Genomic DNA, 23,642 nt, shown 5'->3' with positions numbered 1-23,642 from the left:
TGCAAGCAGGTTCATAACAACACATGTGATCACTTAAATAGCCTGGTACTTAGCTTTTAAGGGCTTTAAAGGTTAAAACCAATACCTTGAATTGAGCCATTGATCTAGTTCAGTATAAGATGGCTCTCTATAGCCTTGGGTATATGAAACACATTTTTACCCATTATTGACAGACCAATAACTGAAGGAATATATTTTAGGTCACCCTAAAGCACTTTGCACTTGATTAACAATTTAAAGTTTGAGTGATACCTGACTGCTTCAAATATTATGGAATTTCTAAACAAATATAATTTCCATGTAGCCCATTCCAACTCATATGATAAATGTATATACGTCTATTTTGCTAGGAAACACACTGTAGGAACACTGCTAATAAGGGCTTCCTATGAACATATATATGATATACATATTACATATTTTTGTATATTATTTTTAATTGTCTTAATCTTATGTAAACTGCCCAGAGAGCTTCGGCTATGGGGCGGTATACAAATGAAAGAAATTTATTTATTTATTTATTTATTTATTACATATATAACTTCACAAAGCACAATTGAATAAATGTATGGTACATAAAAATTCTGTGTGGCAAATTCATTGTGTGTGATGTGGACCACAGAATACCCCTTTCTTATCTTGCCAACTTTTCTCTTGCTAAAAGTACTTAAGAGTTTTTAATTGGTAAGGGGTAGGAAATCAATATCAGTCAAAACCTGGATTAACCTAACATTTTTCCTAGAATTTTGCTAACATTCTCTTTGGTCTGAGAATAAATAGTTACTTCATCATTTGAACATGAAAATCATGATCAGACATTTCCTATGCATAGCATGCCACTGAGCACCCTAGAGTCATGTCCATCTGTTAAGATGGATCTTTGCCTGCTTCCGGATTAACAAGGTCTTGCTCAAGTTATAAATGGCAGGCAACAGACACTTGTCATAGACTTTCCAGCTTTCCAACACTGGAAATGCTATCCTTTTTCCCATGTGCAAAATGAACATATTACCCTATACTATATCTTTCAGGAACCTAAAAATACAAAACTTGCCACAACATTAATGCAGAATTTCAAGTAAGTATTTTGCTACCAATACAAACATTTATATTTTGTAATTGTTTTAGTTTGCAATTTCATGCCCATTTTCCTGGGAGTTTCCTGAATTCAATGGGGTCGTTATTCCATGATCTAGCTTACAAGTTTGTTGTGAGACTAAAGCTCCACTCTGTATCTTTATTATTCAAAAGTGCTCCATAAACCTTTAGTTAAATTGTTGGTATTAATAAAATATGTTTATGTTTTGTTTACTTTCATTATTTGCACAAGCTGCTATTTTTTCACGGTCTAGCTCCTTCCTATCTCTCCTCTCTCATCTCACACTATTGCCCCGCTCGTGCTCTTCGCTCCTCTGATGCCATGTTTCTCGCCTGCCCAAGGGCCTCTACTTCCCTTGCTCAGCTCCGTCCATTTTCTTCTGCTGCCCCTTACTCCTGGAACGCTCTTCCAGAACATTTGAGAACTACAAGTTCAATCGCAGCTTTTAAAGCTCAACTAAAAACTTTTCTTTTTCCTAAAGCTTTTAAAACTTGATGTTGTGCAGACTTTAAACTGTTAGTTTTACCCTACCTTGTGCCTGCTTACCCTACCCTGTGCCTATTTGCATTCTCTTCCCCTCCTTATTGTTTCATTATGATTTTATTAGAATGTAAGCCTATGTGGCAGAGTCTTGCTATTTACTGTTTTACTCTGTATAGCACCATGTACATTGATGGTGCTATATAAATAATAATAATAATAATAATAATAATAATAATAATAATAATAATAATAATATTCAACTGTAGAGAAACTGAGGCCTTAGCTAGACCTACCTTTTGTTCCAGGACAGAGGAGGGGAGATCTTATGTTGGGATTAACGCAAGATCTCTCCCCCATTGACACGTAAGGCGTGACGACCTCAGGAAGAGAGGTGTCGCTCCCGCCATTTTTTAATTTTCTTAAAGTGACAGCAGCGCACGAACAGTCGTGTGCAAAGGTAAGTGTTTTTTAAAATTTAAATTAATTTTCCTGCTCCCCCCACCCTACCCCCGATGGGCGCAGCACTCCTGAGGAGCACTGCGCCCCATGTGTGGCTCCCGGCTCCATGCGAGTAATTGTGCGGAGCGGGGTCAAGCCATGGAAACGGGCCACATGTTCCGCGGTCTCAGACTCAGCCGGGGACCGTGGAAAAAGCGGGCCCAAAGGGGAGGGCTATATCCCGGGGCAAGGGAGGGATGATCCCTCCCTGATCCCGGGATCCCCTGTGCGTCATGTGGACGCACAGGGATGATCCCGGGGTTAGCCCCGGGATATAGCCTGGTCTAGCTAAGGCCTGATTCTGCATGTGATGGGTATATTTAAAATGAGCCAGAAGGATAGATAAGCTACTTGCCTCTGTGACAGGAACAGACCAATAAAGCATGTTGTGACTATCAGGAACAAAGAATCCAAAAACTTCATTTAGGAAAAAAAATATTTAGTCCTAAACTCCAATCATTTATAAGGTTGCTTTTTTTTTTTTAATCAAGAAGCTATCTGCTAATGGTTCATCATTACTCATCATCCATAGCTAGATAGAGAGTATTATACAGAGAATGACAGAAACCAAAACAATACACTTTTCATCAGTTTTATTTAGGGTCTTCTTTGGGTCCTTCAAGCCTTCTGCTTATTCCTCCTTCATTTTCACCTATTTAGTCTTGCCTCTTCCCCACCTGAGCTTCTCTTTTTATTCTTCTATAATTTGCAATCTCAATTTGCACACAAAAAGACATAGTGCTTACACTACTAAGATATTTAGAAGAAATGAATAAAATTAGAATCTAAGTTTCACTCAACTGATGATGGGCAGTACGAAAAATAAAATTTTAGTTTAAAATGCCTAAGCAAAATTCCCCCATAAGTATACCACTCTTTTTCAGTACAGAGGTAATGTTCTCAATTTCCTGAACACATTTAGGTCTGCATGCCTCCTCTTCTAGGGTGACCATATTTGGGAAACCAAAAAAGAGGACACCTAGTGTGTGTGTGTGGGGAAGCAGCTTTCTGAGTCCTGCAGAAAGTACGTTATTCCCCCGCCACCTTAAAGAACCCGATTGGAGTGGAGGAGGGGAAAGGATTTCATTCTGCACCACCACCATCCACTCCAATTGGGGCCTTTTCTATAATGTCCACGAATGACCCACTTTCCCCTTTAAGACCTCAATTGGAGCTCGGGGTGGGGGAATGACGTGCCTCAAGAAAGCATGTCATTCCCTCCTGCCATACTAATGGCAGCCTTAAAGGGGAAGGTGTGTCATTCCAGGACATTATTGAAAATTATAGAAAATCCCCCCTGACACTATGGAAAGAACAAAAACCAGGACAAATCCAGGGAAATCCTGACAGTTGGTTACTCTACCCTCCTCTGCTACTCCCTTCCATGTTTTTCTTTAACCATGGTAAATCATTAATGAGCAATAATGGAACTATTACTTTTTTATCAATGCTAATCATGGGCAATACTATGCATAGAATGGGGAATTTAAGAGGGAAAAAGGAGAGGATGCACAGGCCTGTGGCGTGCTCCCAATGCCATAGTTATGGTCAGGCGAGTAAGAATATTGCATTAGCACAAGGCCTATGAAGAGCAAAGTCTATTCAGGAACGGCTATACATCTAAGAATTAAGAAATGTAGTCCTCAACTGATTTGTTTTTCATACAGAACTCTGTTCAAGGTAAAGGAAATACTATAGTCTCCAGTTGCTCAATCAAGTAAAATAATAAGTATAAATGAGCTAATAGCATGTTGCCAAAATACTTTTTTTTTAAACTCTGGATTCTTCAAAACTAATAACTCATTCAAATACTGACCATATCCTAGTTCTGCATTCAGAAGCAGTGAGCTTCTGGAAAGGCAGGATATAAACCCAAATAAACACACATTACAATTACCATTACACATAAGATTGCATTGAAAGAGTGCGGGAGGAGAAACCAGCCTTTAGTTTAAACTCTAACTGGCCCAGTTGTGAATGTAAAAGGATTATTTCTTCTTTTTTAATTAAATTTACACCCTGCACTTTTTCTGTGGAACTCAGTAGGTATACATCAAGTGCACAGGAATTAACCTGACCCAGACCTGCTCAGCAAGATTGATACATCATTTGCCTTCAGACCACACCCTGATAAGATGTGCCAATGAGGATAATGGCCAAGATCCTAACTTCCCTTCTATGAACAGAAGACATTCATGGAACAGGACTTTTTCACCTCCCCCTTCCTATCAACCTCCTCGCTGAAAATCTGATCCTGGGTTGAGGAACCCTTAAAAATGGCGAGGGGTATAAGGGAGTGTTGGCGGAAATCTCCTCTCTGAGTGGATATAAGAACAATTTAGGAGCCAAATCAATTAATTTCTTATCTATAAAGAATAAATTGAGAAAAAATAATTGAAGGTCACATAAATATCCAATCTATAATGATTAGGCAGAATCTGGCTACACTTTTTCCTCTTACAACAAGAAATATTCAGTAGTTCTCTACAACTTTCACGTCCTTTTGGGCTCTAGATGTTGGAACAACCCATTGTTTATTTTATACATGCTGTGTATGGAATCAGTCCCTGCTGTTTGGCTACTGTAGCATGTAACTGGATTCAAGAAGGACAGCTGTAGCACCACAGAGAAGAAAAAGGCCACGATGTCAAAATCATCGCCTGGTGAAAGTTCTATCTACAGTATATTTTGGATGCAAATATATTATAATCCATTTATGTTATTTTACATTCTGGTGATGAGGAAGTCATTGCCTCTGGATTTGTAAAGTGATGAATATCTGCAATGCTGCAACCCTGGTTTGTCTTTGTACTTCAGATTGCCAATGTGAGATTTAGGATAAAATAGGTTTCTACAAATATAATTTCCAAAACAAGAAAAGTATTCCTGGCCATACTCAGAAACTGACATTTCAATTCACATTATTGTATGTATTTCTATAAAACCAAGCAGATAAATGTGGTTTAGTTGTTACTGTGTTGGACTGGGAGTCGGAAGATCCGGGTTCTAATTCTCACTTGGCCATGGAAGGTCATTGGATGACTTTGGGCCAGACCCAGATTCTCAGCTCAACCTACCTCATAGGGCTGTTGTTGTGAGGATAAAAAAATGGAGAGGAGGATTATGTATGCTGCCTTAAAAGGCAGGATATAAAAGTAATAAATAAATAAATAAATAAATAAATAAAATTAATGTATGCTTTTTTTCATCTCTCTTGTATAACTTGTCTGTGTGAAAAGCCACAACATGAATGACAAAGAAATCTCTGATATCACCCAAAATCACCTCACACACAATACTTTTCACCAGAGTTTTCACACATTCAGCTTCAAATGACTGAGTGTTGTATGGTTAATTGATGCACATACAGTCTGAATAGGCACTTAGTGTCGGACTATGCAGAGTTCCCAAATGCAATGATTCTCAGCAAAGAAAAAGCAAGTTTCAAAGAGATGAAAAAAGCTGACAGTTCTTTATCAATGATTAGTACAGTAATATTTCAGCAGTTTAGGTGTGGGGTGGGTGGGTGAGCTGTTTAGGTGGCAAATTCCAAAAAATGTAGTTGGCTGGGTGGGGGGAGTATAATATGAAGAGAATAAAGTTTCAAAAGATAAAAAAACCCACAAGTGCTAATGGGTAAAATAAAATTAAAAATGGATATGCATGAGTTAAAAGCTTAAATATTAGCGATAAAGAAAACAAATAGATAAATTGATTAGTGTGTGTATTAATCAATTCTAAGGAAAACATTCCGGGATTAATTGATCATGGTCAATGGATAGGCTGAGCAATCCTATACTCAATTACCGGTAAGTCTTACTGAACGAAATTGGACTTACTTTAGAGTAGACATTCAAAGCAGGGATAGGGACCCTTTTTTGAGTTTAGTGTTACATTCTTTCAGGAATCTGTCAGTGACTGCATGCCAGTGATAGACGAGGCTAGAATCAAGAATCAGCAGTGCCAGCTCTTGCCATGAGACTACTCAATGAGTCTTATTTCCAAGTAAATATGCATGGATTCCAATCACAATTCAAAATTAACATTTTAGAACTGGGTGAAAGTTAATATAAAGGGTTGTCACACACCTTTAAATGAAACACCAGATGCAAGGGTTTGGATTACCCTTTTCACCACCTTGATAGCTGCTGGCTTTCTCCTTGCTACTACCATCACTATGACAATCATTTTCTTGGCATCTCCAGTTTCAAATGTTTTGCACATGTATGAATAGCAATTATGAGAAAAAAGGCAACCAGGCTAAAGGCAGATTGCTTACCTGTAACAGTAGTCCTTCACACGTATGGGCTCTGTACCTGCATGGCGCTTTGATTTAGGAAGCTTCCAGAAATGAGGAAAATGTTTTTGGAACCCTCCCACTACACATGTCTTAGCAGGTTCCTGACCATATCCTCAGTTCTCTTGAGCTCGTCTCGCAACCCAGGAAAACATTACACTTCGGTACCAATCTCAATAGTGACATTGACACTGAAATGGGGACAATGGGTAGGTTGTGTGAATGCACAGATGACCACTCAAAGTACTACAGTTATAGGTAAGCAACCTGCCTTTCTTCTTCGTGGTCTCTGTGCATCACACATATTGGCGATTAACAACCTGATTTACCAGAGGACAGTAGGTGCAGCATCATGTCCTACTGATGACAGAACTGTACAACGAAAACTGTAGCCCTCTGGAGTCTATAATGTGAGATGAAGGTCGACAGTTTCAAACATGTTGCAGCATTGCACACCTGAAGGCAGTCAAGGTGGAGACACTTCACATCAAATGAGCCCTACTGGACCATGTCAATTCAAGCCCTGCAAGTTTGTTAGCCAGCTTGATGGTATATATGATCCCAGAGGCAAATCTTTGACAGAACACCTGTAACCCCTTCTTAGGACCTCCATAACATATAAGAAGCCATTGCAACTTATGGAATGTCTCTGTCCTGTCCTTATAGGAAGCAAGTACCTGACGAAAGTCCAAAACATGCAATACTGTTTCCAATTGAGGAGAAAAAGAAGACAGAAAAAAGGTTGGCAGCACTATATCTGGTGAAAGTCCGATATCACCTTTGGCAAGAAAGAAGAATCAGGACAATGGACTACTTTATCCCTGTGAAAAACAAAGTAAGGTGGATCAATTCAAATGCACACAGTTCACTCAATCTTTGAACCGTAGTGATAGCAATAAAAATGCCAACTTCCAGGAAAGAAGCTGAAAGTTAGCCTTGGCCAGAGGTTTGAATAGTTTAGAAGTCCACATTTTGAGGACAACAGATAAACTCCACTGTGGAACTAGGATTCTAATTGGGGGAGCAAGATTCTTAAATCCTCTTAGGAATTGGCATATAACCAGGTGAGTGAACACAGAAAAACCCTGAATTGGTTGGTGGTAGGCAGAAATAGCTGTCAGGTAACCTCTAACTGATGTAAATTTAAGTTCTTTACTGAAAAGTGAATGAAGGAATTGTTGTTGTTATTGAAGGTAAGTACACCATCTATTGAATCAGAGTAAGTCATTCAATTTTGTAAAATTAGAGATGCTTTTCCATTTACTATCATGATTGGCTTAGGCGTCACCTGCAACACCGCCTGGACTTCATTAGAAAAATGACTCACTCCAGACGGATTCTCCAAGCCATGAGTCTGAATGTGTTGAGGTCTGGGTGCCAAATGCAACGGCGATCCCTGGTCAACAGTGATTGGTATCAACAGCAGCTGTAAAAATTGTTTTCTCACTAATTTGAGGAGTGGGGCAAACCAGGCTGGTCTTGGCTGCCAAGGTCTTGCCAGAATGGAGTTCGTGGCCTCTGTCCTGATCTTTTGGAATATCCTGGTGATCAGTGGGAATGGGGGAAACAGGTAAAAAAGGTTCCCCAATAATAAAATCTGGAAGGCATCCCCAAGAGATTTTCTGCCCACTCCTTCTCTTGAGCATACACTGTTCTGAGCAGTAGCAAATAGATCCACAGCTGGAGTTCCCCATCTCTGGAACAGGAAATGCAGAGATGAACAAGCTAGCTGCCACATGTGATGTCTGGCAAATCCAACTTAGGGAATCCTCTAGGAAGTTGTCCTTGCCTACTATATGGAGAGCCGTGAGGGCATTTCCCTTGGATATTGTGTAATCAAAGATCTCAATGATTTTGGTGATGAGATAACTGCATTCTTCCTTGTTTGTTGATTTCCACAACACAGCTGTGTTGTTTGTGAGTACCTGAACATGACTGTTGCAGATAGGTCTCAAAAGACTGGAGAGCCTTTTTTTACCACCTGCAATTTGAGTACATTGATGTGAAAACACTTCTCGGTATCGTCCCATTTGCTTTGTATTTGGAGAGGACCGCAATATACTCCACAGTCCAGCAGCAAGGCATCAGTCATGAGAATTCAAGATGGGAGTGACTGAACAAGAGGCATGCCTTGAAGAAGATTGTGTAGATCTGTCCACCATAACAGGATGTATGCAACTTTGCTGTTATCATTAGCTGAACTCAATGAGTGTTGATGGAGCCCTTGAATGCCTTCAAAAACCAGCCCTGCAGAGGTCTTATACATAGCCTTGCCTAAGCCACTACAGCAACCGTCACTGCCATCATTCACAGAATATGGAAAGTCAGCGTCTTGCAGTGCCAAAGAAGCTTGCGTGCCAAACCAACAAGAGTTAACGCCTATCCTGAGGAAGGTAAGCTCTCACTATCAGTCCAAGATCACCCTGTTAATGGAATTATCTGTGTGGATACAGATCTTCCAAGGGCAAAGCTCCCTCTTGTGTGTCTATGACTTCAACTGGCAACGAGATGAAAAGAGGCACTGAGGAGAAAGAAGTTGAGTCCGATTGGTAACCCTTCCATCGATTGTGGAGAGGCTGCTCTCTCATGTTCCGCAGCCCCCATGTATCCCTCTGGTGGAGAAATATGGGACAATTGAGGTGTATCCTGCCCGGTGAAAGCCCTAAAAGAAGTAGATCGTGGTGGAACCAAAGGAGAAGGCAAAAATGAATTTTCTCATGGTGGGCACAATATCATTGCTGACGCTGCAGGCCTATAATGCAGAGATGTAGTTTCCAAGTAATAGGTCTGATCAAAATACGCCTCTCAATTCCGAAGGGAATGCCAAATCATACTGATAAGGCATACGTAGAGAGAGAGACCAGTTAGAGTTCCTACCCCAATCAAATATAGGAGATCTGAACTTGTGGTACATGTCACATTCATAATATTCACCTGATGTATCCCTGGCTGCTCAGAACAGACAGAAAATCTGGGGGAAATTGTCGACAGTCAATTGATAATGGCCATATCAAAGAGTGCGCCGGTAAGTTGTTAGACACCCTTAGTAGTGAGAAGTTCTTAATCTCTCCCTCCAATGTCGAAGCCCGGCATCGGTGCCGACGGAGCACTCATTGGTACAGGAGGGAATGAAACCAACGTTTACTCAGGCTCGCAAAGTTTTTGGGCTCAGAGATTTGCTTGGCAGGCCCTTTCTTCCTCTTTTTCTGCACTTCCGTAGAGGATTTAGGTGTTCTAGCCTTCTGAGAGAGCTTTTTTAGCAGCAGAGACACTCAGGGAACAGCCAGGAGTAGTTGGATCAGTCCAACCCATGGTTAGAGTCAGGGTTTGAGAGCACATTGGTGAGGAAGACTGCACCTCTGACACAGTCAAAGTGTGCTGCCTGAGAGTCAGTGGCTTTGTGGAATCTACAGCTGCTAAGGCTTTCTTCCAAAGTACCACCTTCAAGCAGTCCAAAGATTTTCACCTCTCTTGTTTAGTAAAGCTCATACAGCGGTGAATGATCATCAGTGGGGGGTAGTTTGCTGCACACATTTGTGGAAAAGGGCCTTAACAGCCATATGCACCTTGTGGTGATCAAAGATCACAAAAAACAAGACACAAAGAAAAAGCCTAACTATACTAATAAAATAAAATAAAAATAAGTGAGAAAGAAATGTTAGAAAGGGAAGAAAAAGATGAAGGAGTAACTACCAAACTACTTCAGCAACAGCAATATTCTCAAAAGAGAGTTCCCGATGAAGAGTCCTTTCAGCAAAGCGGTCAAAAGAGAACTGCAGAGACAGAAGGGAACCCGCTAGGACATGCACGGTGGCACAGTGGGAGAGGGTTTCCACTAAAAATGTTGTTTTCAGCTATGGAGGTTTCCAAATCAAGGCTCCATGATGGTGAAGAGCCCATATGCGTGATGCACAGAAACCATGAAGAAGAACAAAGTCAAGGGCAGAACAGTGAGCAGACTGTATTAAAAGGCATGTTAGAAGTAGTGGATACAGAAGGCAAACACATTTAATAAAACAATTGTGATACATAATAAAGTCATATCTAAGCTACACTGGAGAAGATCAGATGCACATATTGCTTCAGCAGCCAATGAGCATGTTTTCTTCAGGCCTATGGCTCCCACTAAAGCTGAAGCTCTATGCATACAGCAAAATGTTAAGATATAGTAACTCATATAACTGTTTGGAGAGTTTGATAATATGCTGAAGAGACAAGCAAGAGTGGTATGTTTCTATTCTGATTACCTTACAGTTAAAACTGCCATGGAAGATTTCTGCTTTTGCTTGAGCTGATGGATTCATTAGGGAATGAGGTAGTAATTATAACAATGACATATTTCGTTCAAGCTCAGACTACCCATGCAGACTGTTGAGCTTTCTGGCCTAAATTAACAAAGCTTGAACTCCAAGAGTAAGGGACATAAACTGCCAGGCTTTGAGTTAGTGGAGGACAAGATTTTCTGGCCTGGTTCAGATGTAATGCTAAACCATAGCTTGTTTAGATTGGTTTGTTTAACCATAGTTCATCTGCATTTCATCTCATTTGCTAGTTTGTGTACATCTGCAGCAGCCTTGTGAGGGGGAAAGGTTTTAAAGGGACCGTGGATGCTTTTATTGATATTTAAGAATGGATATGTGTTAAAATCACACCTTTGCTCTGAGCAAGCTATGCCAACAATTCAACAAATGCAATTGCATAGTTTGACCTAAAAGCCTTTCTAACCCACCAACACCCACTCACTTTCCACTAAACTCTGTTTCTGCTGTTTTTATGTCCATCCACTTTTACATCCTAAGGACCCAAGTTATTGTTAAAACTTGTCCTTCTGCTTACTCACCAGAAAAAAGTCACTACTGAAAAACATAGGTATTTATTGAAAGATGGCTACAATGCAAAGGACTTTTCATAGAATAGTAGAATTGGAAGGGGCCTATAAGGCCATCAAGTCCAACCCTCCTTTTGTTAAGGAGGGTTGGGAGAAAGGGGCTAACAAAAATGTCCGGCAAAGCTTCATGAGGAGTTCATGGGGGATGGAAGGGATGCATTAGGACAGATATTTGATGCTGTTTTGGACTGAGCCAAAAGTATCCAAAGGTCTCCAAAGAGAACATTTTTATTCCCCAACCAGTTCCTACAGCTGGCCAATTGTAATGGAGTTTGTGACACAATGATGGAGTGCCAGTTCTTGGACATCACAAAACTCTTCACTATAGCAGCTGGGTACTAGCGAATGGAGTCAGGGGGGACAACTCACATTAAATGTTGTTTGAATATCTGTGAGCTGGATCCTGGCTTGTTCAATTGACCATTACTAAAACAATCTATTACATCCCAACCAGGCCTCTGTTTTATAAATTTAAAAGTCCATGTATGTGAAACAAGTTCTAGAAATATTCAAAAAGAAGGACAAAGTGTCAGGAATAATGTTATAGAAAAATAACAATTACTGGTCCCTAACCTTACATTACGACAGATTTTAACCACTTTCCCATTGTTTTTATTCAGATTTTACACCACCCATTATTGTTCAAAGAACACATTCTGATTTTTTTAGTGTCTTTCCATTATGGATAATGAAGCCCTGGCTCAAGCATTCTTTACTCAAAATAGAATTTCTGGTTTGAACACCAACACAATGATCAGCTTTCTTGTCTTGCTCTCTATTTCTAGACTGGGTCAAGATATACTGTTGGCAAAAGGTTAATTCTCTCTTCTTTTTTACACCATTGCAGAATTCATTGCAAAAAAACCTGCTCACATCTTAAAACTGTAAGCACCATGATTGTCATGGTAAGATTCAGATTACCAGGATACAGTTTACCCTTCTCAAATTGGGTGAATTTGCAAAGACTTGAAGAATTTTTAAAAATTGTGTAAAACTATTCTCAATTCATTAACTGGATAATAAGATAATATTATTTGAATACTGATTGAATAATTGGCTGATCAATTATTTAAATATACTTGTTTATAAATGAAGGGTTTATGAATACTGAACTTCCAATCTAAGACAATTTCCACCCATTTTAAAAATGTGAAAATCAGGTTGATCACTGTATCTTCCTATGTAATAAAGTGAAAACAAGCTGTACTTGTTACCTTATTTATCAAGTACACCAAGATCTGTATGCAAGAGAACTAGGGAGATCCTAAGCAGAGTACCATATGTTTCTCCTTTCAAAAACACTTTGGTCTAAATCTTTCAAAAGTTCAGCCAGACTTTTGGAACTATACCCTTGACAGCTCCACTTGTAAAGAATTCACAAGTTTCTATTTCCTGTACATAATTAAAGGAAAATATGAGCAGTGAATATTTTTGTGCTATCCCCCTTTAAAAATGAGTTCAGCTGTCTGACACAGTATTGTGTCTCTCACGACAATGAATATAATTAAGGAGCACTTTGAGCCAAGCAGTATTTGACCTGTCAACTGAAAATGGAGCAAAGGACAATGAGCAGGAAATTAAAAAAAGCAATTTGATTTAGTCGGTGCTAGAAAGCTTGATTTGCTTACATTTTTCAAATAGTTTTAATTCAGGACAATCACAGCTAAAAGGGGGTAAAAAAAATAAATGTAATAGCCAATCAAGATTTCAAAGACTAGAAATTCTAACATAATTATCTTAAAGATAACCATTTAATTTAATCAAAATTAAAAGGAATAGCTAGCATTATATATAAACTAGATGTAGCTTTGGCTATTAGGCAGTAAAGAATTGTAATAAACAAATAAACCCTGAGACAGTTTAAATAACCCTCAGATTCATATTAGAATACAGAAAATTCACATTGTGAATCCACAAACCTACTCACACTTAGGGTGGTTAGGTGCAAAAGAGGACACGTCTCCTGTACTTTTAATAGCTGTGTGCAATAGCGAATTTCAGCAGGTGTAGCTTGCATAAAAAGCTACAACTGCTGTAATTCCCTCCTCTACACAACTATTATGAGTGGAGGAGGCCTATCCACTTTTGTACCTGGCCACCCTAGTAGTAGGGAGTAAGCACCATTGAAACAACGAGACTAATTTATAAGTAAACATTGACAGAATTGCAGTGCAAGTCATTTTGTAGGGTAAACAATTTAGGGATAGTCAGACCTATCTCTGTCTCGTTTTGCTGCTCATCCCCCACTGCCAGGCCATGCAAGTCCCTAGTGGGCTTGGTGAGAGGTCAGGGAGGGCTCTGGCACTGCCCACTCCTAGATGTAAGTTGGCATTTTTACGGAAAATCGGGGCTCTGACTTTTGCGTATATTTATGTTGCACAAAATGGTGGCCGTGAAAATGCAATTTCCACAATATTAGAGGCATAGTGGGGAGCACTATGTCTGTAATATTGTGGAAATTGCATTTTCACGGCCACCATTTTGCGCAACATAGAAATACAAAAAAATCAGGGGAGAATCCAACTAGAGTTACTTTTGTGCAAGTGCAGTTGTGCAAAAGTGTTTGCACAACTTGTGCAACCAGTCATACATTATGTTTATGCAACCCGTTGTGCAACAGGTTACACATTACGCTTGCACAATCCATTGTGCAACTGATTGTGTATCACATTTGTGCAATCCATTATGCAGCCTGTTGTGCATTATCCTTGCATTACTGGTTATTCAAGCGGTTGAACAAAGAGTTGCACAAAGGGTTGTGCAAGCATAAAGCGCAACAGGTTGCACAACGGAAAGATTGGTGGTGCTCCAGCCATGCAATTTGAGTTTGCAGAATGACATCATTGGATATTTCCCACTATTTTGTGTCCTAGTCACTCTACTAGACAAAATGGACCCCTTTTTAATTTACGAAGTGATAATAAAATAATAACACAGACTTTGCATACTTTTGAAAATAATTAAATGTGTCTTTAGATTCTTATTGGATAAAGAACTTACTAAAAACAGATAATCTGATTCACATGACAAATGAGCCAGCTCCTTACCTGTCTACTGTGTCACCTGCCACCTTTCCTCCTGAGCCGTTTATGGATTCTTGCCTCGTGAGCCCTTGAGATCTACCGCGTTCCAGTGATGATATGGATTGTTCTTGCAGCTTTGCTTTTTTCTCTTGAGGTGCTTCTTCGTTCCGCAGTCCTCTAAAAACGACTTGATCAGACCTTTGCGGCGTATTTGTTCCACTATTATAAAACCAGGCTCCGGATTTTGTGAGGATTTCTTGTTGTTTTCGGCACGAGTTACATACCCACATTACCTACATATAACATGGGGAAATGTATATTAGTTTCCTAAAAGAAGATAAGAGACTAACAATTTCATACAAAGTATATTCTAAATATAGGGTTACTTTTCCAGAAACAGGCCTACATCTATCACATCCTGAAAATAAAGTCAACAAATATCTTTTAACTACAAGTTTAACGATTTGAACAAAAATACATAGAAAAATAATTTAACTATAAATATTATGATGTATTTAATAATATCCAACAGAAAGCAAACAAACTCAGACATCAATCCTTCTAAGTACAGTATTAAAAACAAGAAATATTTTCTAGCAGTACAATCCTATGCAGGCTTACTAACAAGTAAGTTCACATACCACAATAAGCTAGAATTGCTGGAAATTCTAGCTTACTGCAAACAAGCAAGTGTGCTGATACATACTGCTCAATTGCTTCTACTTGGCTTTGCCTCCCAATGGGAGCAACTAAATAAAGCAGGGAACCTCTGTCCATGGTATGTTTACTGTTATGTCCAAACTAGGTTCTATAGTCCGTTCTCCCAACAAGCCAGGATCATAAGACAGAATTTATCTTTATGCATCATAAAGATAAATTTGTAAAAAGAATTGCTGTGTCTCTCTGTTGAGTAAACATTTAGTAACAAACCAGGATTTCTTGCTGTATGAAGAACAAGCTCGGATGTAATGGTAAAACAAACCAGGGATGGAGGTATTCTGGTTTGTTTAGCCGCTCCTGCTGACATGCGGAGTCCATTCACTGTAAGCCAGAATTTTCAGCAGTTCTGACCTACCGTGATGTCTGAATCAATAAGTGTGTTTAGGATTGCAGCCTACCTCTCAAGAACAATTTTCTCCATGCATAATTTTAGCATTAAAATCCAACAAATGAAACAGACTAAATCATTTTAGTCACTCATCAGACCATAAAAATGTAACATCCATGCTCAATTAGACCAAAGGTCTATCTAACCCAGAATCCTGTTTCTCACAATGACCAACCAAATGCCTCTAGGAAGCCCACAAGCCAAGCTCCTCCTGGCTCTGCTCTGAAAACAGTGTCAGAAATAAGCTTACACAGATTCTGATATTCCACAGGATGAAATAGGCCTAGACTCTTCCAGATTACTTCTAATCAAATCTTAGCTATAAACTACAAGTGCAGTGCTGAAGCTGGACCCAGACAGCTACAACCCATCATGGAGAGGTTGGAGGAACAATATGCTCTGCACTAGATTGTCTAGCACTGTCCACCATTGTAGGGACTACTTTATCACTGAGGAGAGCTGGAGTCTTCTCCAGTGAGCATCCAAAATAGTATCAAAATTATGGATAAGCCAGTTCTGCAGAAGTCTCATATGCAGAGGGGCATAGTAGACAACTGTGGTCACTGCTGCCATTAAACCAAGTAGACACTGGAACTTGAATGCTGTCATGATTCTCCTTATGAGTAACTCTGCCCAACTGTGAATCCAGGAGCACCCCTGTGAACTAGAGTCTTTGATAGGTTATAGGATGGAGTTCTCCCAATTGAAGCTCAAATCCTTGAAGAAATTTCAGGTCATCTCTATCGACTGAAGGAGCTGACACCTGGTTGATGCTACTAGAAGCCAATAGTCTACGTATGGATAGACCTCGATACTGTGTACACGAAGATGGGAGCAGACCACCACCATGCACCTTGTAAAAACCATTGGAGCAGTGGTGAAGCTGAAGGGCAACATCCTGTATTCATAGGCATCTGTCCAAATCACAAAGCAGAGGAATTGATTCTGTGACTTCACTATTGCAATATGAAAGTAGGCATACTTGAGGTTGATTGAACCAGACTCCCCAGGAAAGTAGTTGGAGGATAGACAATAGAGAGATAATGAGAAACCTCCTGGGCACAATGTATATATTTACCTCCCTAAGGGTCCAGGGTCAGATAGAGAACTCGATCCTTCTTAAGTAAGGTGAAGTACCTGGGATAGAATCTGTTGCAGAGATGGGAATGAGGTACAGGTTCAATCAAAAATAGTGTCTGTACTTCTTGATGGAGGACTGGCAAAAGGGCTGTTATTTGCATGGTTCTAAATGGAGGGACAGCGTCGAAGCCAATCCTGTAGACCCTTTGGATGGCGAAGAGGACCTAGGAATCTGCCACGATGCTGGTCCACACAGGAAGGAAAGAGGACAGAAGAGTGCCAAAGATGGGTGATCAAGCAGAGGGACAAAGAAAGAGGGGAAATGAGTCAATGGTGATGCTTGTTGCTGTCATGCCCTACCTCAGGAAGGATTTATATGATGAAGAGGGATGGGGGAGAGCCAGCACAATGGGCTCCAGCCAAAGCCAGGCAAAGAACTGGAGGCTTTGGCTGACAGAACTTCACTGGATCTATTAGAAGAGCAACCTGGCCTCTCCAATGCCATTCCTGAACTATCCAAATGCAGGAATCAGAGCCTGAGATAATTCATCCCTCTGAACGGTGTAGGCTCAGACGCAAGCAGCAAAAGAACAAAAGGAAGCCACAGTGTGGGGCCTTCCTTGAAGGCAACATGCTGACCTGATTAGCCAGCTGTGTTGATAAACAACCAGCTATAAATCAGCACAGCTGAAGCTGCAAACAACAGCTCTTTAACTCTCATGCTTTGCCTTGGTCTTCTGGACCTTTGCAGATTCCTAGATATTCAGCTACCCATCTGGACCATTCTCTCGGACACCCCATGAATGGCCTTGATGCTCAGTACAATTGATTCTTGTGGCTGAACTCTGGAATGCTTTGACCTCGCCTCTGCCCGCTCCTGCTAACCATTCTTGGAAACTTGTGAATGTTGCATGTTGTGTCACTAGTCCCAGAGACTGGGCCATATGTAAAATCTGGTCAGAGGATTGACCAAGATCTTTTGACAGTGAGATTGTATTTTAAGACCCAACAGCCTTATCTGAGGAAAGATGGATCGGAGACTGAGACATAGAATTGGATTGACAGCCCTCAGTACCAGAGAACGGACCCATGGCTGCTTTAAAATAAAATAAAAAATATCAGAAGATCCAATCAGATTTGTTTTGGCCTTGAGACATCCTTGAAATGCCAAGTAGTTAGAGGTTATGTTACCATAAATGTTAATTTAAACTTCCCATTACTAGAGGTACATGATAAATTATCATATAAATAAACTCTAGTAAACAAAGCTTGAAATATATGGGCTTCTATGACAAGAGTGTGATCTGCATGTTTTTAAAAAGGCACTATGTCAACTTTTTGGGTGAGTCTAGCATTGCATCCTTTACACCTGTGCACTTATTCTGCAAAATGTGTTCCGCTTGGGATTATAATCCCATTTTCATGCATTTCACATAACATCTAAATATGCAGTACACATATACAACATCCATATGCATGTTCAATATTCTTTACCTCCTGACTGTGTGGGCTAAGGACTGCAGTTTATTGGATAAACACACAAGAATTTATGCATGTATTCCCCCTTTGCTACAGACAGCTAGAATAGAATTCTGCAGCCCAGTAACAAAGGCTTAGATTCCCTTTATATTAATTTATGTATCTATTTATCTATCTATCTAGATAGATAGATAGATATTATAATGTTTATCTCACATACTCTTGACTGTGGGCTTATCAATATGGTCCTGCAAAGTACACCACTACCAAATTTTTGTTATGCATAATCTTCCCACAAATAATGATAACAACACTATATCTAGTCTTAGTAGGATATATCTATATCCATCTATTTGTCTATCTGTCTAGAAGAGGGGATAGTTTATTCTGCCAAACATAGATGTGTATTTGCAGGGGAGTTATACAGTACTATTGTGTAGCCTTTTTTAAAAATGGGGGAGGGAAATAAATGCATACACTGTAGTGCTAGACAAGGGGAGCACATCTTTCATTTCTTGATATAAAAGGTTTCACATTCACCTGTAAATATACTTCCCCACACAACCCGGAATGATGATGCAACACTGTAATGGGTTGAAGAGTCACAGCTATGTTAAACTTAACAACAAACTATCTACAACAAGCAACAACATGCAACTACCTAAGAGCGGACACCTAGCCTGTGGCTGATGAAAGCCTCCACTTCCTGACTGTTAGAGCAGTACGACAATGGAACCAGTTACCTAGGGACGTTGTGAGTTCTCCCACATTAGAGGCATTCAAGAGTTAGCTGGACAACCATCTGTCAGGTATGCTTTAGGGTGGATTCCTTCATTGAGCAGGGGTTTGGACTCAATGGCCTTTTAGGCCCCTTCCAACTCTACTATTCTATGATTCTATGATCCATTAGTCTTCTGTAGGCAATACCACACTGGCTCAAGGTCCTGTGACTGAAGTTACCCCACGCAAGCCTTTCCTTGTCAACCCACCTTGAAGGTGGGCCAAGAGATCCCTCTGTGTTACACCCCATCCCCACTGTTAAATGGGGTAACCACTTAGTGTGAAAGTGCCCCACCCGCCGGCCTTCTATTCCCTCTCAAACTGGTCAGAAATAAGTTAGGCTGGTGAATGCACCCACCCCCCACTAGGCCCCTTAGGGTGCTCTCCAGGGTGTGTTAACTAATTTGACCGGGTGCCCATACTACCTGCCTGGTGTGGTTGAATAAAGCCAATCAAGACACATTAATCTCACCACCACAAGATCCAGTTAGGAATAGGTGAAAAAGGTGCCCCAATGGCCAATCAAGGCACCAAAAAAAAAAAATCCTACTCAGCCCCTGATGGTGGCTGGCTAATCCCAAAATGTTGGAAGGGGGGTGCTGTGCTGGTCCCAAAGAGGCCGAGCAGAGGGCAGGGCTAGCCTTAAGAAGCAAACAGGCCAGCCGTCTCATTGGCTCTCTGACTACACATGGTCAGAGCATCCCATTCTGGCACATCCCATTCTGTTCTAAGGGGCAAGGGTAGGCAAAAACACTCCTCTGCTGAAGGGACAAATGAGCAGCATTCTCAGTTTCACTTCTGCTACCAAAAGCAAGGACTGAAATTGACAGGACTCTTCATCAGCACTGTGAGAGGGAGAAAAGGAATTCACAGCTGTCATATAACGTTTCTTTAATCATTAAATGGAGAAGTAGTCTTGCTGCTATTCATCAATTTGTAAATCTGTGGTTGTTTTGAATAAAGTAGATTAGCATTTTTTTGTTGGAGCTATATAGTCACTTCCATTCAAGTAGATGAAAGTTTGTCCACACTGGGGGGGAAAACGACACCCTTAAACCCTTGTAGCAACTATAGGCCGGTCTCTAATATGCCATTTCTGGACAAGATACTTGAGCACCAGATCACTCCAGATACTTTTGGAGGTAGCTGATTATCTAGATTAAATTCTTCTCATTTTCAGCTTGGGTTTGGAACAAAAACTGGCCAGGATGTTCTGCTTGATGACCAGGAGTGCAGTACTCTGTACCAGGGTAGAGTGACTATGTTGATTTTGCTAGAACTCTTAGCAGAGTTCAGTATCATCAACCATGGTATTTTTTTTGACCACCAATCTGGGTTGAAGGAATGGAAGATATTACTATGCAGTGGTTCCACTTTTTCCTGGAGAGCAGTGTTTAGATGGTGGACTAGTGGTTTTCTTCCCATTGAAATTGCCCCATGAAGTTCCACAAGGCTCTATTTTGTCCCCCATATTTTTTAATATCTACGTGAAACTGCTGGAGGAGGTCATATGGTGTGGCAGCAAACAATGCTGATGACAACCCCCTCTATATCTCCTTTTCATCAGCTTCCAGTTGAGGAAGTAGCTTCCTTGAACAGTATCTGAAAGCAATGATGTACTTGACGAGTCTGAATAAAGGCCAATCCAAACAGGAGGTCACAGTGAGCCAATTATCTGGAGAAATATCTTCTTTTACAGAATTGCTCTCTCCCTAAATGAGAAGGTTCATATCTTGGGAGTGCTTCTGGATCCAGCATTGCTCCAAAATTCTTAGGTGGAAGCTGTGGCCGTGAGTGCCTTTTACCAACTCTGGTTGGTTCACCGTGACTGAAAGATAAAGCCCTAGTTACAGTCATTCATGCCTTGGTTACTTCCAGATTAAACTTCTGTAATGATTATATGAGTCTGCCCTTGAAGGTTCAAAGACTACAGCTTGAACAGAATGTTGCCGTCCACAGGGTGAGCATATTATGCGTGTTCTGAAATATCTGCACAGGTTACCAGTTTGTTTACAGGCCCACTTCAAGATTCTAGTTTTGACCTTTAAAAGCCTTACATGGTCTGGGCCCTCAGTGAGTTGCCTTCTCCTACGTGACACATGCATATATTAATTTTTAAAAACCTAAAATATGGCTTATTTTGAAAGGCAAACGCCGTATCCACAAAGCCATTTTTTCAACATAAAACAGCACCGTTAATAGAGCTGGCAATTTATAGCAAAGGCTGAAACACCACCTTGTGCCAAGTACTGGTATTGCTTTGTTCTCAAATAAAACATATTTAATATTTTTAGTATATTTTTGCTTCATTCCCACCCACCACCCACCATTGTTAAAATGTGTATGAGATGCTTTCCTTTTCTGCAGGTACAAGGCTGCATCTTAAGATTGAAAGCTCCACCACATTTTAAAATTCTCTTGAGGGAGTGCAAATTCAATTGGGGGAGTCACTGCAAACACAATGAAAATGTGCTGAATCAACACTGAAGTTAAATCAAGAGGCAGCTAGATTATTCCTAAAGATTTATAATTTGAAAATATGTACTGTATTCCAATATTATACAGTATCTTGGAGATTATATACTGATGAGGTCTAAAACAGGCTGTGTCTATCCAGGAAAGGAATCTTGTGGTCATCATAAAGCTCTATGGAAAGTTCAATTCACATGCGTTACAGCAGGGGGAAATCAAATTTTGTGTGAATAATTACAGTAGTGAGAAAAAGTTTGTGATAATTACGGAAATGCCATAGTTTTACCATGATAGCCTTTGTGAATCAAAACCAGTCTTTTTCTTAATATCCAATAGGGTTTATATTAACCAATTCCAGGTCTTGTAAAATAAAATGATGTATAAAATAGGCAACAATGAATACTTAAGAGTCAAGGTATGTGCAAAAGTTAGTGAACCCCTGGTTGCATTAACTCAATTAAAAGGAATTATTAGAATCAGGTGTTTAAGGGTCTTAAAGATCTTCAGGGGTGAGTTTGGATGGCCCCACCCTATAAAAAGATCAGAGGCTTTGTGAGTTTGGTCTTCACCATACGGTTGTGTGGAAACTTGTCATGACACGATCTAAAGGGAGCTTCGGCTTTTGGGTGGCATAAAAATGCAATAAATAAAGACAGCTCTAAAGACCTCAGAAAAACAGTTATTACTGCTCTCCAGTCTAGAAAAGGTTACAAAACCACTTCTAAAGATTTGGGGCTCAGTCACTCTACCTAGGAGTGGTTGTCCTACTGAAAATCCCTCCAAAAACAAACTAACACATCATCCAGGAAGTCAAAAAGAACCCTAGTGTAACATCCAAGGATCTGCAGGCCACTCTCACTGTTAATGTGAGTTTTCTTGACCCAGCAATCAGAAACTGAACAAGAATGGTATTCATGGGAGGATAGCCAGGAGGAAACCAACGCTCTCAGAAAAGAACACTGCTGTCCATTTTAGGCCTTAGCTAGACCGGGCAAAATCCTGAGGCGAACCCCGGTATCATCCCTGTGCGTCCACATGACACACAGGGGATCCCGAGATCAGGGAGGGATCATCCCTCCCTTGCCCTGGGATCTTGCCCTCCCCTTTGGGCCTGCTTTTTCCATGGACTTGGGCTGAGCCCGATACTGCGGAACGTGTGGCCCATTGCCGCGGTTTGACCTGGCTCCACATGATTCCTCATGCAGAGCCAGGAGCCACACACAGGGCGCAGCACTCCTCAGGAGTGCTGCGCCCATTGGGTGTAGGGTGGGGGGAGCGAGAAAATTAAATTATTTTTTTAAAAAAGCACCTACCTTTGTGCACGACCGTTTGTGCGCTCCTGTTCCTTTAAAAAAAATGGTGGACATGACACCTCTCTTCCTGAGGTCATCGCACCTCACGTGTAAATGGAGGAGGGATCTCACATTAATCACAATGCGAGATCTTCCCTCCTCCATCGCAGACTATAAGGTAGGTCTAGCTAAGGCCTGAATGACCCCAAATTTTTTTGGAATAATGTTCTTTGGCCTCAATGGGAAACGTTATGTTTGGTGAAAAACAAACATTGAGTTCAAACAGAACCTCATCCCAACCATCAAGCATGGTGGTGGGAATGTGATGGTTTGAGCCTGCTTTGCTGCCTCAGGACCTGGATGGCTTGCCATCATTGACACAACCATGAATTCTACAGTGTATAAGAAATTCTAGAGAAGAATGTGAGGCCATCCATCTGTGACCTGAAGCTGAATTGAAGGTGGATTATGCAACAAGACAATGATATTAAACATACAAGCAGATCAACAAAAGAATGGCTGGGGAAGAAGACATTTCGAGTTTTAGAATGGCCTAGTCAAAGTCTGGACCTAAACCCCATAGAGATTGTGGGAAGCAGTAGGGGTTTTTGCTGCTCCTGCTGGGTGGCTCTCTAGCTGTTCCTGACAACCCAGAATAAAATTGTCCTGCTGGGTTTGCACACCACAACAAGCAATCCTGAGAACAAGGCACCCTTAAGCAACTTTACTACAAGCTATGGGTTCTCAGGGTGGTTTCTTTGCAAAATACAACCCACAAACTGCTCTGGGTTTGGCTGTCACACTAAGCCACTCAACAACCACCCACAATAACAACCCACCTGGTTTAGTGTGACATGCGAACCAGGTCACTGTCACTCATGTCACTCATGTTCTACTAATATCCCATTTGGATTACAACAATGCACTGTATTGGGGTAGGGTGTGTGCCATTGAAGAAAGTTTGGGAAAAGTGCAATTTGTAAGCTAGTTTATTAACTGGAACTGGCTGTGTGGAACATATTTCAGCAGTTTTAAAACAAATAAACCATCTCTCAGTACATTTCCAAGGCCAATTTAACTTTTAAAGCCAAGCATGGCTGGGATCCATATTACCTTAAAAGAGTGCCTCCACCCACATGAGTC

At 40.6% G+C, this 23,642-nt stretch overlaps 1 protein-coding gene across 3 annotated transcripts in view; it reads right to left on the bottom strand.

Annotated features, from left to right (window-relative positions):
• RIMS2 (regulating synaptic membrane exocytosis 2) overlaps positions 1-23,642 on the bottom strand; it is a 422,508-nt gene that overhangs the window by 303,657 nt on the left and 95,209 nt on the right. For 2 of the 3 annotated variants that reach the window (XM_063131028.1, XM_063131027.1), the window contains one exon: positions 14,336-14,581. In XM_063131028.1, the coding sequence (XP_062987098.1) occupies positions 14,336-14,581 (246 nt within the window). Of the gene's footprint in view, positions 1-14,312; positions 14,582-23,642 lie in introns of all 3 variants that reach the window. The other variant, XM_063131026.1, reaches the window with a different exon arrangement.

Source organism: Elgaria multicarinata, chromosome 7 (assembly GCF_023053635.1).
Source record: "Elgaria multicarinata webbii isolate HBS135686 ecotype San Diego chromosome 7, rElgMul1.1.pri, whole genome shotgun sequence".
Lineage (NCBI taxonomy): Eukaryota > Metazoa > Chordata > Lepidosauria > Squamata > Anguidae > Elgaria > Elgaria multicarinata.
The sequence above is the reverse complement of the archived record's forward strand: the minus strand, read 5'-3'. Positions and strand labels throughout refer to the sequence as shown.